At 60.6% G+C, this 16,812-nt stretch overlaps 1 protein-coding gene across 1 annotated transcript in view; it reads left to right on the forward strand.

Annotated features, from left to right (window-relative positions):
* The window catches only part of DOCK3 (dedicator of cytokinesis 3), a 218,468-nt gene that overhangs the window by 181,264 nt on the left and 20,392 nt on the right, over positions 1–16,812 (forward strand). The window contains exons 32-40 of the mRNA XM_090284832.1: positions 1,131–1,279; positions 1,995–2,080; positions 4,259–4,285; positions 4,419–4,514; positions 6,906–6,966; positions 7,436–7,529; positions 9,594–9,742; positions 13,121–13,207; positions 14,553–14,657. Of these exons, the coding sequence (XP_090140958.1) occupies positions 1,131–1,279; positions 1,995–2,080; positions 4,259–4,285; positions 4,419–4,514; positions 6,906–6,966; positions 7,436–7,529; positions 9,594–9,742; positions 13,121–13,207; positions 14,553–14,657 (854 nt within the window). The remainder of the gene's footprint in view (positions 1–1,130; positions 1,280–1,994; positions 2,081–4,258; positions 4,286–4,418; positions 4,515–6,905; positions 6,967–7,435; positions 7,530–9,593; positions 9,743–13,120; positions 13,208–14,552; positions 14,658–16,812) is intronic.

The raw sequence follows: 16,812 nt of genomic DNA on the forward strand, positions 1-16,812 counted from the left end.
TGTACAGAACACCAAGAGTGGAACATGCAGAATCAGCCTCAGGGCTAACACCTGATCCTTAGGGAAGCTTTCTAAGTAGACGAAATTGTTAAAAAGATGCCTAGTTTTCCTCTCTCATTGTTTCTGTTGGAAATGGCCTTTTCTGGACCTCAGGAATTGAGTCTGCTTTGCTACAGCAGTCATCAGTACATGGGTGCACAGCATGTCTCCTCCTTAGTCTCCGAGGGACGGAACAGAGGTCTCTGGCGGCTGGTTCATTTTGGTTTACCATTGCACGGAACAGGAAGTTCTGCCCCCAGTTCTCAAGACTGGCCCTGGATCTGGGAACATGCCCCAGGTCAGGCAATTGCAGGGAAACCTGCATCACCCACTTCCCATGGACAAGGTCTCATCACAAAGACTGAGGGGTGAGCTGAGCTGGTCTGAGCAGATGAGGTTCTACCCTCAGAAATGCAATGTGGAGGGCCGCTGGTCAGGATGGTGGCGTGGGCAGACCTGGCTCACCGTGTGACACAGCAGCCTCAAAGTTACAACGAAAATGCAGACCAGCCTCAGCCAGCTCTCGGGAGTCGGGCAGGGCTTTGCAGGAGGCCCCTGCGATCTCAGGAGGGGGCCTCGTAGGCACTCAGGAGCACATTCAGTGAAGAGGCTCCTGGACTTCAGACCTCTCCTGGCTGGACCAGGGCGTGAGCATCCCCATCACTTAAATGCCTCCAGGCTAGAGCTGGAAGCCCCAGGAGTGTGTGTTGGGTTTAGATGGATTTTTCTTGCTAAGTAACTGCTGTGAACAGACTCTGAAACAGTGACTCAGAAACCCTGTTCTGTCCAGAGCAGTGAACTGTTTCTTGACCTCAGAATGATTTTCGGGTAGTTTGTCAAATCTCCCAGTAAGTTCTTTGGAAGGGCAATTTGTTCCCATTGAACATCCGTCTTAGCTGGGCTGGGCCAGTTTTAGCCATGAACTCTAAGCAGCCAAGAGAGGGAGCACCTCAGGAAGCCGCAGGGAGCACTCTCTCAGCTCTCAGACGCTTCTAGGGCAGACCTCAGCGTATGCTGCGCACCCACGTGGGAAGCTTCCGTGACGGAGCAGAGCAAGCATGAACTCACGCCTGCTGGGCTTTGTTGTTCAGGTGAACACAAGATCCACTTTATTCCGGGGATGATCGGCCCTTTTCTGGGCGTGACGCTGGTCCCACAGCCAGAAGTGCGGAACATCATGATCCCCATCTTCCATGACATGATGGACTGGGAGCAGAGGAAGAATGGCAACTTCAAGCAGGTAAGACGGCATCTGGCGGAGTCCCGGGTGCTCTCCTCTGAGCCGACCCCTTTCTGCCCGGGAAGCCGAGTCCGATGGCCTGGCGGTGGGCCCCGTGGGAGTGAGTCGTGGCTTGGCCACCTTGAATCCTGTTCAGGGGTTTCCCTTTCCTGCTGGCCAGAATTGATGTGTGGATTTTCTCCTCGCAGTTTAGGAGTCCAGGGACAGGTGCAGGGGCCCCCGGGGGTGACCCAAGGGCGTTAGGTCCCACGGGGACAAACAGTGGGGCCTTTTATCCGGAAGGAGACTCCGGAGGAACTCTGTCTCCCTCAGCCCAGCCGAATGGCAGTCAGGGTAAGGACCAGCCCTCGGCTTCATGCCCTTGTAACTGGCTAAACCCAGGGTCAAGTTCTAACCAGATGTTTTTTATACGTACAAATCCTTCTGAATGAACATTTCTAAAGAGAGAAAAACCTTTGACAGAGGCCTATTTTGGATCAAAATACTTTTCGCCCCAGGAAGTCCTTACTTTTTGCCCTAAACTGGGGAAAGGTTCCCGCTCGTTTAACCCACCGGAGTGGGCGACTCCTGGCAGGGAGGCCGGTGGCTTCCGGGGCTGTGAGGACACCCTGCGTTGCCCAGGGTGTGTCAGTGCGAGGACAGGACGGAAGCCGCCCCGCCATCCTCGCCTGCCGCAGGGCCCGCCCCCGCTCACTAAGCCTCTGCTCCCCCCCAGGTGGAGGCCGAGCTGATTGACAAGCTAGACAGCATGGTGTCCGAAGGGAAAGGTGACGAGAGCTACCGGGAGCTCTTCGGCCTGCTGTAAGCCGCTCCGGCCCGGCGCCCGCGCTGGGGGTGGGGTGCGGCCCGTGCAGGGCGGGCCTTGGAGGGGGCTCACCGGGGGAGGCCTGGTGGGGTGGTCCTAGCGGCAGCAGTGCGCACCTGCCGTCCATCCAGGGTGCCGTGGTGACGGGAGAGGCAGACGGGTGCGCACCCCGGGCCCCTGCGCTTGCCGGCGGGAAAAGGACCGCTCGCGCTGTGTCTTCCTAGCAGGCGCTGCATCCGGTTGGGCAGATCAGCTTCATGGGGCTCCCTGAGGGCTCGGTGCTGGGAGAGGGTTAGGTCCCTGCGTTGTCAGCTCGTCCAGTCCACGCGGGAACACTCCCGTGGGTTTTGTGATGGGAACGGGTCACGCTCCCTCTCCAGGCCCGTCTCCCTGCTTGTGAAACGGGGCGGTTGCACTGAACGACCCCAGGGGTTCTCCCAGGTCCACCCTCTGTGGCTTCTGTCTGCGGTTCCTGGAGGCCAAGAGATCTTACAGGATTTGTCACAGGGCTGAGTCCAGAGGGAGGGACTCAGGGGAGCTGGGGTCCACCCGGACAGATGGTGATGTTGGGTATTTTACATTTTTAAAAAACAAAACCTTAAGGCAATTACATCTCTAGAGTCTCCTCCAATCTCACTTGTTTCCGGCACTGAGATTTTGTTTTAGTGCATATTGGAGATGAACCTGTAACGTATTTTTCCAGTAATAATACGGTACGTTTGCTTAGAACTTTACATGGTACTGAATGTGTAGACATGTCCCGTTTAATCGTCACAACACCCCTGCGGGGCAGGCGGGGCAGGTCCCATCCTGATGCGCCGGGAGCCAGGGCAGCGCGGCCTCAGCTGCGCACCCAGGAAGGAGCCCCTGGGCGCGGGGAGGTGCCGGCCTTCCGGTTTTACGAGGGGGAAGTCTTCCTCTCTACCACGCCCACTCTGTCCTTTGATGAGTCAGATGAGTCACACAATAAAATGTGGATCTGTCGGAAATTTAAGTAATTACCATTGGTGAGAATGAATCCATCTTTCAGTATTTCTCTTTTAGCTGAAGCTGTCGCTCATTGCGGCAGGAAGGCAGGGAAAGCCCTCCCTAAGCCACTAGCAGACGGCTTTCCTGCAGCAGAAGCGGCACAGAAATGGCTTGTAGTTCCTAACTGCCTGGCCAGACAGTTCTGTGAGCCCTTCTAGAGCCGTGTCTCAGACCGGAAGCCCCGCTAGCGTGGAGCGGCGTTTCCCAGCCGCGCTCTGGGGAAGATTGCGGGTTTGCTGGGAGAAAGGATGAGTGGGTCATGGGCTGATGCGCTCAGAAAGGATGCAGTGGACCGAAACCGGACCGGCCGGCCCCTGTGGCCGCAGGGTCTGCAGAGCCTCTGATGTGCACAATGATGTGAAAAGTCTCCAGGCGGAGGGTGCTGTGCTCAGCGCTTGGCGTGCGGTGTGCTCACGGGGTACCCTCCCTGTCGCCCAGGGCGGCGGGGCTCTGTGGGACGGTTTTGGGGTGCTGACACAGCGGCTCTATCCACGTGGGACAGAGGCCGGCGCCCATGGTCCTGCCCCCTCTTCTAGTAGCAGAGGTCCCACGGGCCTCGGTGCCGGGGAGACCGTTAGCGGCGGCGGCATTCCCTGCCGCCAGGCCATGCGTGTGAGTCCCCAGCGGTGTGCCCCTCGCCGGGCCTGCCCATCCCGGCGACGTTTCCTGAGCTTAGGGGAGTGGGGAGAAGCCTGCGGGCAGGCGGAGGACCTCAGGCGCTGGGCCCCGCGGGAAGCCAGGGTGTGTCCTGCGGCAGCAGGAGCCTGGGGCTGGCCAGTGAGAAGGGGACCTGGGCACTTGGCTCTCGGCTCTGGCACCCCGACAGTGGAGGGACCTGGTGTAGCTCCTGGGGGGCCCCACGCTGGGCCCTCGAGGTGGGGGAATCGCTCGTTCCGCATGAAAGGGCAACTCGTGTACTTGCTGAGGATGACTCTGAGCGGGGACAGGTCCAGCCAGCCCGTGGGGGACTCTTAGCTCAGCCGCTTCTTCAGAACAAGCCCCTCCGTGGTCACCGACAGGGCCCGGGGCTTCGGAGCCCCCCCAGCTCAGGGCGTCCTTAGGCCCCCGCGCAGGAGGAGGGGATGTGCTCACTTGTCGTGCCGCTCAGTAACTGCCTTGTCGTTGCTTCCTGCTGCGCGGAGTAGGACCCAGCTCTTTGGGCCGTACCCCAGGTAAGACTGCCGGGCGGCACGGCGCGCGTCCGGACTCGTCGCAGGGCCCGCGGGCGCGGGGGCCCCCTCTCGCGCCTGGGGACGGCCCCTGAGCGGCGTGGCGTGTTTGTTTCCCTCATGCTTCCACAAACAGCCTGCTGGAGAAGGTGGAGCAGGAGACGTGGCGCGAGACCGGCATCTCCTTCGTGACCTCAGTCACCCGCCTCATGGAGCGCCTTCTTGACTACAGGTATCTTCTCCGGCGCCTGCGTGACCCCTCAGGTCAGGATACTCCCTCCCGCGAGGGCGTCCTTTGACCCTTACAGCTGAGACCATGTGCCCCTGAAAGGGGGGACTCCTCTGGCGTAAGGGGCCATCCCCAGTTACTGAGAATCTGCTGATGGCCAGGGGTGGGGGCTGAGGAGGAGGGGGAGGGGAGAGGATTCCTCCTGCTACGTGGGCACACGTTCCCGGGGGACATCCCAGGACGTGTGTCCAGTCTGAGAGTTCATGTGAAATCAGTGTTTCCATGAAGACCCGCTTTCTCGGTCCTTCCCTGGCTTTTGAATTAGCGTACGAGTGACAAATTCTCTCAGAGGTCTTCAGGGCTGGTGGCCTCGGGTTGCCTTTTGGAATGTAGAGGAAGAGGGTAAGGAAGCAGGAGGAAAGGAAGAGGAAGCCCAGCCCCAAGCGATCGCTGCCCGCTCTGGGCTGCAGGACACGGACAAGCCAAGGGGGAGAATGTTCGCCCCGGGGACCAGGAGGCGGGAGCAAGCGGAGGCCGCCACCGCTTGCTGCTGGGTAGAAGGGGTCGCTCTGCCGGGACTTTTGCTACGCGAGGACCCGGTGTCTGGAGCCCTGGCCTGGGTATGGCAGTGGGACTCCGGGGACTAGTGCTCGCGTCTTGAGCTTCCCCTCTTCCTGCAGCACAGTTACGCTCTGGGAGCCTCAGACCGTTGTCCCCGCACTCTCTGAGGTCACAGGTGGCTTCGTGCGTGCCCGTTGCAGGACAGAGAACTGGCCTGTCCGTGCTATACCATCGCCTTCCCTGCACCAGCCATCACCAGGGCGGGTGGGCGGGCAAAGCTCTTTGCCTCTTCCTAGCTACACCCACTGAAGGTCGTCCCTCTTCACTGTGGCCTGCCAGGAAGAACGGGAACGCATTTCTTAGGCTCCAGGCCCTCCTTCTGCTCATTTGATTTCTCTACCAACCTTGCACACATAAACTGACTCACGGCCAAAACCGACTTCATTCTCCTCCATTTCTTGTCTCAGGGATGGTGCCTGCAACACAGAGTTCAGACTCTTACGTGACATCAAAGGCTCTTCATGCACTGGCCTGTGTCCGCCTCTTTGGCCCTGGCTCCTGCCAGTGCCCAGGAGCCATGCCCTGCACCCCAACCTCCCTGTGTTGTTCCTTATTAGCCTAAAAGGAAACGCCGTGATGCTTATGATGGCTCCCACTTATTAAAAACATACTGTGTACTTTGTGCTTTACAAACGTGGTCTCTAATAGCGTAAGCGGCCCTGAAGGGGGGTCCTTATTTTTGCCAGTGAAGAAGCATCCTTGGTGGGAAGTGCCGTTGCCGGGATTTGAACCCAGACTTCCCCGACCCCAGCGCTGTGCCTCGCCCCTCACCCATGTCACCACCCACACTCGTCCCTTCGGGCTTGTCTGCTCTGTGTCCTTCTGGGAGCTGTGCCCAGCCAGGAGCTGAGCTGGTTGTCTCTGACACCTGCTTCAGAACGTGGGTCACCTTGGCTGCTGATCACTTGCCACCTTTCTGACTCATCCCACAGAAGAGAGCCAGCTCCCCGAGGACAGGAACCTTGTCCTTGTCTCCCTGGTCCCTGTGTGGAGCCCCGATAGTCCCCGGCAGGCGTACAGGACATATTGACTGATTGGATAAACGTGCGGGAGGATTATGCAGGAACCGGGAAAGTCTCTGCTTCTACCCCAGCGCAGTGTAGTTCAGTGAGAACGTAACGAGACCACAGCTGTGTAACACAGGCAACTGATGATACAAGTCAGAGGCTGCACCCCAGAGTGACTCGAACCGGCAGCGTGAGACTCGGTTTTATCCGGGCGTGAAGCCTCGGTGCTCAGAGAAGCTCCTTGTTAAGCCCGTGGTAATGTCTTCAACCCTGCGTGAGTTCCAGACATTCAGTGTCGGACCTCAAAGCGCTCATTGGTAGCAGCTGTGTTTCCCAGGTTAGAACGCAAAGCCCTGGGAAGGTTTCCTTGGTGCCCTGGAACAGATAGGGACAGAGCTGCGGTTGCCTAGCCCGTGGGGTTCTGTTGGAAGAGGCAGCTGGAGGTCACGGGCCTTCCTTTCCCAGGCGCCCCCGGTCACGCTGAGGGTTGCCCAGCCACCGGCCCCGGCACAGCCAGCCCGCCGCACACAGCCCCAGCCGGATGCTTCGGAAGCCCCTTTTAGAAGAGTCTCCCCTGCGCAGCCCCCGGGGGAAGCCCCCAGGGAAGCGGCTCCGGTCGGAGAGCAGCCCAGTCTCGCGCTGGGCCCCACTCATGCAGCTCTGGGGTGCCCCAGAGGCGTGGCTTCTCGTCCCGGGACGCCCGCTCACGTCCCGGGACGCCCGCTCACGTCCTGGGACGTCTGCTCACCCGCGCTCTCCCTTGCAGGGACTGCATGAAGGGCGAGGAGACGGAGAATAAGAAGATGGGCTGCACGGTGAACCTGATGGTGAGCGGGCCGGGCCCCTCCTGCCGTTGTCCAGTAGCAGCGTTTCTGCCCCGCCCTGCAGCCGGCCTGGCCCTCCTGCGGCGCACGGCTGTCGGACTCAGAGCCCAGGTCAGGCCGCCTGCCGGCTGCTGGCGTCCCGGAGGCCTGCGCCCCTCCACACATATCCCCGCTTGGGAAAGGAGCGAAATGAGCTTGTCGTTGGACAGAGCTCTAGCCTGGCCAGTTGGCAGGGCCCCACCGACCGTGACGTGCCCTGACCCCCCCGTCTGCACTGGCGCTCCTCTTCCTCACTACTCAGGGCTCCTGCAAACCTGCCGTGGCTTCGCCCCACGCAGCTGTGCCGCCTGGAGGGTCTCTCCCTTTCTGGTGTGGGGGGCTCCTGCCAGCACGTGAGGGCTGTGGCTGGCCGCCTGAATCTCAGGTATGGCAGCCTCTCCCACCTTCCTGCGTCCTTCCTTCCCTCTTACAGAACTTCTACAGGTCGGAGATTAACAAGGAAGAGATGTATATTCGCTACATCCATAAGCTTTGTGACATGCACTTGCAGGCCGAGAACTACACAGGTGAGTGGGGGCCACGTGCAGACCCCACGGGTACGCACAGCTGGCAGGGAGAGGCTCTGGGCCGGTGTCTGCCGGACGTCAGCACCCCCTGCCCCTCGGCTCCTTTGTAACACGCGGTGGAGACAGCAGGCGAACTTCTGCGTACGCCTCGTGCCCTGTCCTCTGCCACCTGAGGCTGCTGTCCCGTTCCCCTGCCGCCTCTTCACCGCCTCAGAGGCCTCCTGGGCGACTTCCAGATTCTGGTGTGCCCGGTCCAGGCCGTGCGGGGCTCGCCGTCATGCCTCACGCACGGAGCCTCGCTAAGGACCTCCGCGGCCGACACTAAGGGAGGCCACGCACAGGAACGTGTGCCCGGCCCTGGGCTTCTAGAACTGGAGCTCGCTGGCAGGCCTGCCCTGCCGTCTAGGCCCTGCCCCTCCGGCTGCACAGCAGCCCACAGCGCGCTCCCGAAGGGAAGGTGGAGGGGCTCTCGGGCAGGCTGTCGTCGGGCCTGCCCTTTAGCCCGTTACCAAGGCCTTTGCTAACAGAGCACGTGTAAAAGCACGTCAGCGTGCCTGTCCGCCGCTGTTCCCTGAGCCCTGCTCGGCGCTGGGAGTCCTGCCGACCACCGTGTGCCGCGCCGCCCCCAGATGCCCACCGTCTCACCGTGGGCCCCAGCTGCGCCATCCTAGCCCGTGAGCTGTAGGACTTACACGTGCGTGCTAGGCCAGGAGATTCAGGCTGTCCCCCGTGAGCGCTGCCAGACTTGGGGGGCTATGTGGAAACGCAGAAGTTCTCTCCTTGTCTCTAGATGTCAGGGTGTTCGGCACAGAGGCCACTTCCGACTGCGGAGCGTGGCAAGGGCTAAATGGCAGCCGGGCTGACCCTGCTGTGCCCTGCGTCCCGGCCACCTGTCCTTCCAGCACCTCCCTACGAGGGCAAAAGACCGACCAGTTCCCCGTGTCAGCCGCATTTACTGAACTGGAGGACGGGGCTGTGCCTGGGACGCTGGGTCACGGGTTTGGACAGAGAGACGGTGGAGGCTTCCTCTGGTGGCCTCAGGAGTGACTTTTGAAAAGAACACATTGCTTCCTCTGCCTCGAGTGCCTCAGGGGCTCCCCAGGTCCGGGGGCGGGGGGGGGGGCGTGTGCATCCCTGGGCAGGGGGGCCAGGGGCCGGAGGACAGGCAGAGAGGCAGGGAAGGGGAGGCCTGGGGGGTCTGCAGGCCAGGGGACATGGGTCACCAAATAATTAGGAATCGGGTCCTTCATAGTCCTGGGGAACAAATCTGAGTATGACCTTGAAGGCCAGGCAGATGCCAGACTGATTAACTTCCCAGTAGGGGATGAACCACTAAACATGAGCAAACAGAACAGGAAAGAACAATGCAGTGAGGATCCTGAGCAGTGGCTGGAATTCACTGTGACTCATTCCTTGGGGTTTAGGGAGCCATGGAATTGAGCTGCGGCCTTATATAACCCTCTCTGACCATTCCACATGTGGGGTCGGGTGGTGCTGGGTGGCTGCCCTGGGTCTGGCATCAACGCTGGGTTCCTCCAGGGACAGAGCTCTGGCTGCAGGCCCACCGCACGGCCGTCACTGTTCGCACTTCCTCCCTCTGGTCCTTTCAGAAACAGCAGAGATGAGCAGAAAGGGTCCTTCCCAGGGCCTTCCTGGGATTAGAACGTGAAGGTAGAGGCATTGAGCCTCTCTTAGGGAGGGCGGGAAAGAAGCATTGGTCAGTGCTGCCCACCCCCCGATCCTGAGAAGCTTGGAAAGGAAGCTGTAGTCAGCTGAGCACAAACACAGCCCAGGAGCTCTCTCTGACATGGTCGTGTCTCCCAAAGCAAGGCAGCCTGCGCAGCGCCCCCAGGGAGCTGGGCCCGACTCCGTCCGGAGCCCAGGTCAGGTGACCGGGGTGTTTGGCTCCTTCGGGCCATTGTCAAGGGCGGCTGGCTGGCCGGCTGGCTGGGCGGCTCCCCTGTCCCACCCGTGGTACCAGCACGCCTGACGTGGGCCGTGCGCACCGCGTCGCGCCCCGGCGAGCTGCCCGGCCCCGGCCCTCCTTAGTGCCTGTCCCCACAGAGGCTGCGTTCACGCTGCTCCTGTACTGTGAGCTGCTGCAGTGGGAGGAGCGGCCCCTGCGGGAGTTCCTGCACTACCCGCCGCAGACCGAGTGGCAGCGGAAGGAGGGCCTGTGCCGCAAGATCATCCACTACTTCAACAAGGGCAAGGTGGGGCCTCTGCCTCGGCACGGTGTGGGGGCCGTGTGGGTGGGGGCCCGCGCGTGTGCGTCAGCTTGGGCGGCAGCATGATTTTCTCGGGGGGCAAACAGCTGATTCTGGGACTCGAAAGCCAGTTCCAGACTGGGGGTGTGAGAGGCAACCCCACATACCAGCTCTGCACGTCTGTAAAGGCTACTGCGCCCACGGACGGGTTCCAGCCCTAGCCTAAGGAGCCCATCCACCGCTCCCTGCCGCCTGTCCTTGTCTGGGTTCCTCTTCCCCGCAGCCCAGCCTGGGCCTCTCTCCTTGGCTTACTCTCCGCCAGACTCGGCGCTGCGGGGCTGGCACACGTCGTCAGCGTTGGCGCAGGCTTCCTCGGGGACTCCTGGCCGCTGTGCTCCCGTCCCCAGGGGGGCTGGGGGCCCCCTGCCCGGCGTGCCCCCCGCCTTGGCCTCTGGCCCAAGCCCTGGAAAGGCTGGGCATGTAGCTCGTCAGAGGCGTTCTTTCATTACTCAGCTCTGAGCTTGCTTTGACGGCTGAAGTAGGGTCATTCGGGGAACTATAGTCGCTGAGCCCCGAACTTGAATGGAAATTGGTTTTTTAAAATGAGTTTTTCATTATACAAGAAGAAAGATTTAAACCTTAATGACTTCTGCCCGCAGATCGGAAAATATCTCTCAGCGTATGTCACATAGGAGACTTCTGTGTTTGTGAGGAACACTCACCCCTGCAAGGGGTGCACTGGTGGGCACGACCCTTCCCGGAACCCCGGGCGCGCTCATGCTGCCCAGCCCCGAAAGGTGGCCCGTGCTCAGGTCTCACCACGGCCCCTGGCTCCCGCACCGTCCTGGTCCGGAGCCTCTCCTTGCTGGCCCCGGGCTGGACATAGGGCCCCGCACCAGCGCACTTCCTGGCCCGCAGCCCACCCAAAGCTCCCGCAGGCCCGGCCAGCCCCCGCGGCTCGGAGCAGGTGGCGTAAGCCCTGTGTGAGGGGCCGTGGGTGCTCTGTGTGCATTAGTTCTCTCTTCTGTCCCTGGGCGGAGAGTGCACAGCGCGTGGTTATTTATCCTCATCTGACTGGTCCTGCCAGGGAGGGCTGTGAGCAGGAAGGGCCCCTCCCCACCCCACACGGAGAGGTGGTCAGAAAAGCAGGTTTAAGGCTCCGTGGGGACAAGAACCTGCCCGAGGCCCATGGCTGCGCAGGACGGGCAGAAGGACCCGGAGGCCCCGCAGGCTGCTCTCTCGCGGGTCTCCCGGGCTCGCGGCCCGGCCTCGGCTGTGCGTCGCCAGGGAGCAGGGGGCGCACAGGCCCCTCGGGGAGCCTTGCCTGAGCGCATCCTCATGGGGGCGTTTGCCACGTCTGTTCTGTGGGCTCACGCGGACGGTGCAGCTTCTCTGTTTCCGTGCCTCGGGACGGGATGCAGCCAGTGGGCAGGGCCAACCATTCCATGGGAAGTAGTCAGGTTTTGTTTTGTTCTGTTTGTTGTAATAGCTCCAGAAAAGCAAAACCTGGCTGTTATAGGAAAAGTAACAAAATCTTGGGGTCCCTGTTACTGGCCTCTTTTCCAGTTTGACTAGAGGGGCCCCTAAGTCAGGACAGCTTCTCTGCCGTCCCTGGGGGTCGGGGCACCACAAGGGTGTGGAGCAGCGCACTTCTGCCGGGGCTGGTGGGAGCGACTGGGTCTCAGACCCTGGGAAGCAGGTGCCTTGCCTCCTGCCAGGAGGAAGGAAACCACGAGAAATGATGCCGGGGCGGATGTAGCGCGTTCCCCACCTGTGTGTGGGGGCGGCTCTCAGCGCCCCCAGACGCGTCCGTTTTCCAGCACAAGCCTTCATGGCTGGCAGAGTATCTTAACTCTCAAGGTCCTGGCTTACTCTGAAGGTGACTGGGGCTGGGGGAGGGCTTGGAGCGGCAGCGTTTCAAATGGGGGCAGAGAGGCCAGCAGGCAGGGGGGCGCCGAGCCCACGAGGGGAGAAGTGCTGCCCTACTGGGCGCTGCCGTCTGCAGACAGAGCTCCCTCGGCCCCGCACGGGACCCAAAATGAGCAGCTCCCCACGGCGCGCTCCTGGTAGGCGGGCCGGAATTCTGCACGCGACCCAGCTGCTTAGCCAGCCGGCCCTGCCGTGGGCCCTCGCCGAAGCCTGCCCACGCAGAACCTGGAGCCAGGGAGGGGACTGGCATGTCCCCCCTTGAAAGCTGCGACGTGTGGGTGCGAGAACTTTCTGGCTCCCTGAGGCAGTCATTGTATTGGGGTCGGGGGTCAGGGTCTATTTAAAATTCTCTCCTTTTCAATCTTTTTGATTGATCCTGCGTTTTCAATCCACATGGCATTAATCACTTAAAAGGGTAGAAATAATATGCTCTTTCTGAGAAACACAGACCCAGAGGAAATACGTTGTCCTTCTCCCTGATGCTGTCTCAAACCGTATTTTTCTACAAATTAGCCCTTATTGTTTAAACTTTCATACTGAAATATTTATGGGTGCAGTTACATGAGGTTTGCTTCAGAAGCTATAGGAAGGGGTCAGTCAGTCGGTGGATGGGGTTTGAATGACGAAAGCTTGGCCGTGAGCTCTTCATTGTTGAAGCTGGGTGACACGTTCCGAAGGGTTCATTCTTCTATTCTGTTTCCCATGTTTAAAATTTCCTCTAGTATAAAAAATATTAACTAGTATTTAGATGTTAAGGAGAAGAGCCTGGCTGAAATATCAGGCAAACCAGTGGTTCCCAACCTAAGCAGCGGAGAAAGCATTGCATTAAGAAGAAGAAACGGGCAGCATTGCCCTGACCGAGGGCCACTGCAGCCCTCCCCAGGCAGGCACCTGTTGGACGGACCTGGGGCCTGCTTGGCAAGGGTTATCTGAAGCCTACTTTAAGGTTTAAATCTTTCTGTAAAGCAAATTGTCAGGTTTGGTCTCCAGGCTTGTTTCTGAGCTTAAATAATCTTAATTTTAAAGTCACTGTTTCCTTTATCAACTCATTAAATGATCCTTCCTGAGAACCTGCTCGTGCCTAGTACTGCCCTAGGCCCTGAGGATGGACTACACTGAGCCCCTTCCCACGCACACTTCACCGACTCACTGAGACTAACACCACGCCGATGCCAGTGCTGTTTTCAAATAAGGCAACTTCAGAGTGACGAGGTGCCTGCCCCGGACCAGGCAGTCAGGGAAAGGCCCCGGGAAGGTGGGGGCGTTTGAGGAGAAACCTGAAAGCCGACGTGTGCTATGCTGTGCCCTGCGTGTTGGCTTTGCGCACGTATGTGTTCTCTGTGACGTATGAGCCCCGGGGGGGCTTTGCCTGTGCCCTGTGGCGTGTGTGATGTGGGCTGGGGCCCTCCTGAGGATGCGCGCGGGGCTAAAGCCTTGGTCCTGTTTCCGATGCAGAGCTGGGAGTTCGGAATCCCGCTGTGCAGGGAGCTGGCATGTCAGTACGAAAGCCTCTACGATTACCAGAGCCTCAGCTGGATCCGGGTGAGCTCGCCACTCCCCCACCCCGCCCTGGCCGCAGGCCCCGGGGCTCCCCTGGCCGCGGTTTCGGAGTGAGCGCCCCCAGCAGGCCCGGCCCTTGACTTTGGTGCTGTCGGCCTTAAGGAGGAGCAGAGGCCAAGGTGTTTACCTTCGAGGCCCTTGCAGTTTGGCTGGGGAAGCAAACGCTTGATAAACGTGATCCGTGATTGTATGACCCGGCCCCCAGGTGCTCAGGGAAGGGGCAGCAGCACACGCCGGAGAGGACGGGCGTACAGGGAGCAGGCGGCAGCTGGGCTGCGTGACGAAGCTTTTCCTGACGTGGTTTTGTTCGGGAAGCTTCATCTGAAAAGTTTGGGAGGCCTTTCCCTGGTGTGCCTGTGGTCACATTCAAGCACTTCATTCTCACTCCCTTCTTTGAAGCAAAATATTTAAAAGTTAAGCAAACTGCCCTGCGGACTTGAATGTGTCCCCCACACCTGGTGGCCGGCACTGGGCTCTGGGCCATCACAGCTGCCGGGCTCACTGGCAGCGAGGCCGGCAGTCTCTGCTCGCCCTCCCGTCCCCTGGGCTGCGTCCCCGACCCCAGGTGGGGCTCGGGCTTATGTGACAGACGTGGGCCTCTCCCAGTAGCTTCTTGGCTGGTCTGTAAAGGCCTCTCCTTCCTGGCGGGCTGGGCTGATGGAATACATGAGTGCTGTCTTCCCAGGCAGAGCCCACTGAGTTTTTCTGCATGGAAAGCCAGGTCAGCCAAGACTAAAAAGCTTCCCAGCCTTGGACATGCCTGCCAGACATCATGGATAGTAGTCCAGTGTTTAAAGCTTAAAATCTCCTAAATTGGCAGTTGAGCCTCCTCTCTCTGTTAGCCTCTCTCTTCACACGATCGATGAACAAAAGCACTGCAGCTGGACTGACGGGAGACGGTGCTGGGAGCGTTAGCCTGGGGTCGGCTGCTGGGGCGTCAGTCGGCACCAGAAATACCGGGCCGGGCGCAGGCGGCGGGGAGGTGTCAAACACACGTGTTAAACATCCGCCTCTCCAAGTGCAGGAAGCCCGGGTCCCTGTGGAGCTGGGTGCAGCCACGGGGATGGATGCACAGGGCAGCCTCTCGGGGCTGCTGGGACAGGCCTGTCCCCACCCCACCATCAGGTGGTGATGAAGGAGGAGGGGGCATCCTCTTCCACCCTGCAGCTCCCCGGGCAGAGGCTGATCATGGCTAGGGGCTCGCTTCTTAGCCAGACCGAGCTGCTGTGTTCTCTGCAAAAGCCATGTCTCCTCGGGTCTCAGAGGACTCGCTTGGGGCCGCGGGCAGGCAGGCCAGCCCGAAGGCAGCCGCCTCTCTCGTTCACAGAAAATGGAGGCCAGCTACTATGACAACATCATGGAGCAGCAGCGCCTGGAGCCCGAGTTCTTCCGGGTTGGCTTCTACGGCAGGAAGTTTCCTTTCTTCCTTCGGGTGAGTCCATGCAGGTCGTCCCAGCTTGGGTCACATTTTACACGGGACTCGCTGATAACCTGTCCCGCCACGTTTTTCCCTATTCCGCCGGGTACGTCGCTCGGAAGGACGGACAGCCGGCAGAGGCGCCTGGCGCTGCCTGCCCGGCCCGGCCGCCGCCGTAGGCCCTGCGTGCTCTGCGGTGCCGTCTTGGGGGCGGCTTTCCTACCGGCTCGACCCGGGTCCTGCGGGAAATGACCGGGGAATGTCACCTAAGTACGTTTAGAAACCTTCCCACCTGTGCTTCTAGTGCCCGGGACCCTCCGTGGAACCCCCTCAGCCAGACAGGACGCCCGTGTGGCCCTGACCGCAGCCGCGGGCTGGCCTCCTGGGGTTTCGCACTGAGGATGGCGGTTCTCCCCGCTGGCTGCGCGGGCCTCCCTGCGGCCAGGACGGAGAACTGTTGATCTGAATCGCCCCAGAGGTCAGGCCCCTTTGATCCTGGGGCTTGGGGGCAGGCTCTGGCTGTGGGAAGCCGTTTCTAGGCCACCAGGCGGCCGCGTCTCTGCCCAGGGTGAAGACAGACGTTTCTCTCCCCCGCTGCCTGGAAGGCTGGGCCGGGACACAGACCGTGGAGGGAACCGCTGAGCGTCGGGGTCCTCACGCCGCTGAACAGCTGTGGTTTCCTTATTTATTCACACGGTCCGGAGGCTCCGGGAGGAGTCAGCTGGGCTGCGGGCTGTGGCCCCCGGGGATGGTCGTTCTCAGGGACCTCGGTGACGCTGTGCTGATAAAAGGGCCCTGGGGTGCAGTTGAGACCTAAGACGAGCCTCGAGTGTCCCCAGCGCCAGTCTCTCTCTCAAGTTCAGTGTCCACAGTCTCCACAAGCAAGTGGAGAAGCTCATAGAGTCCCTTTGATGTGCTTGGGGTCCTGTCTGACTGGAGCAATCGCTTTGGTCAGTGAGCAGTAGTAAGCTCGCTGTCACATCGAGGGTCAGCTGTGCTCAGCGCTCCCTTCAGAGAGCCCGTCTGCTGGCAGCAGAGCTCAGACGCCCCACGCGCGTAGGCGAGGCAGGTCCGCGCGCGCACTCCCTGGGCACGGTCGTTCTAGACCCAGAGGAGACATGGCTTCTGCAGGAACTGACGGCCAGCAGACGGTGCGCCCTTGTGCCCCTCGGGCAGGCTCTCTGGCTGTTTCCCAGGAGTGACTGTAGGAGCAGGACGTGACCGAGGAGAGGACCCCCTGCGGGGAGCGGGGCTCGCTCACTCTCATGGTCACGGCCTGGGCACCACCCAGCCAGCCTTCGGAGAAGCAGCGCGTTGACTGCCCCGTCAGCGCAGGGCCTCCTGCGGCAGTAGGGGTCAAGGTCAGAAGAAGAGCTGGAGGGGGCACCTCGGGAACGAGAAGCCCGCGTCTCGGGGAAGTCCTGTGACAAGCTGACGACTGGCCCTGTAACCCATTTCTTTCTCATTTCATCTGCAAACCGTGCCTCGCCCTCATTTTACTCACCCTGTTTGGTCCCATCGTTTGTGTATCAGAGGCCAGGTGTCACTCCAGAGCATCGTTACTTTGGATGTATGGTACGAAGTCAGCACCTGGTGTCCCCGATTTCTGCCCCTGCCCAGCAGAAGGACTCCCACCCCTCATGCTCACAGCACAAGGCACATCAGTGTCTCGGGGCCCTCAGAGGGGGCTGACAGGTGGCACCTGGCATAGAAACCACGCCTGAGCTGCCCGTAACGCTCACAGCGACAGTCTGAACGTTCAGGTGTGCTGTCCAGGGCGCTGGTGATGGAGAAAGAATAACAACGGGTGTGAGGAAATGTCACCCGAGTCCCCAGAGGGCGCAGTCCCCAGGAGCGAGGCTTCACGCGCACAGCTCAGCCTGCCTAGCCTCCTGCTGCCTGCCCTTGTCTCCGCTGGTCAGAGGAGGTGGCTGCTTGCCTTGTAGATGACAGGGACACAGTGCAAAGCTGGGGCAGCCAGATCTGCCTTGTGGAGGGGTGCCGGGCTTTCGCCTGAGCAAACTTGAAACCGACAACGGGCCCAAGGTCAGTGCTACATGCCTGGCTTCTGCTGAGCCTTTCCTGAGCACACAGGCCGTTGGTGGCTTCGGCTCTGTCGGCCTGCGTCCTCTGGGCCATCTGCTGGCGCCGTCTCACAGACGTGGGTCCC

Source organism: Furipterus horrens, unplaced genomic scaffold (assembly GCF_987537825.1).
Source record: "Furipterus horrens unplaced genomic scaffold, mFurHor1.1.pri manual_scaffold_7, whole genome shotgun sequence".
Lineage (NCBI taxonomy): Eukaryota > Metazoa > Chordata > Mammalia > Chiroptera > Furipteridae > Furipterus > Furipterus horrens.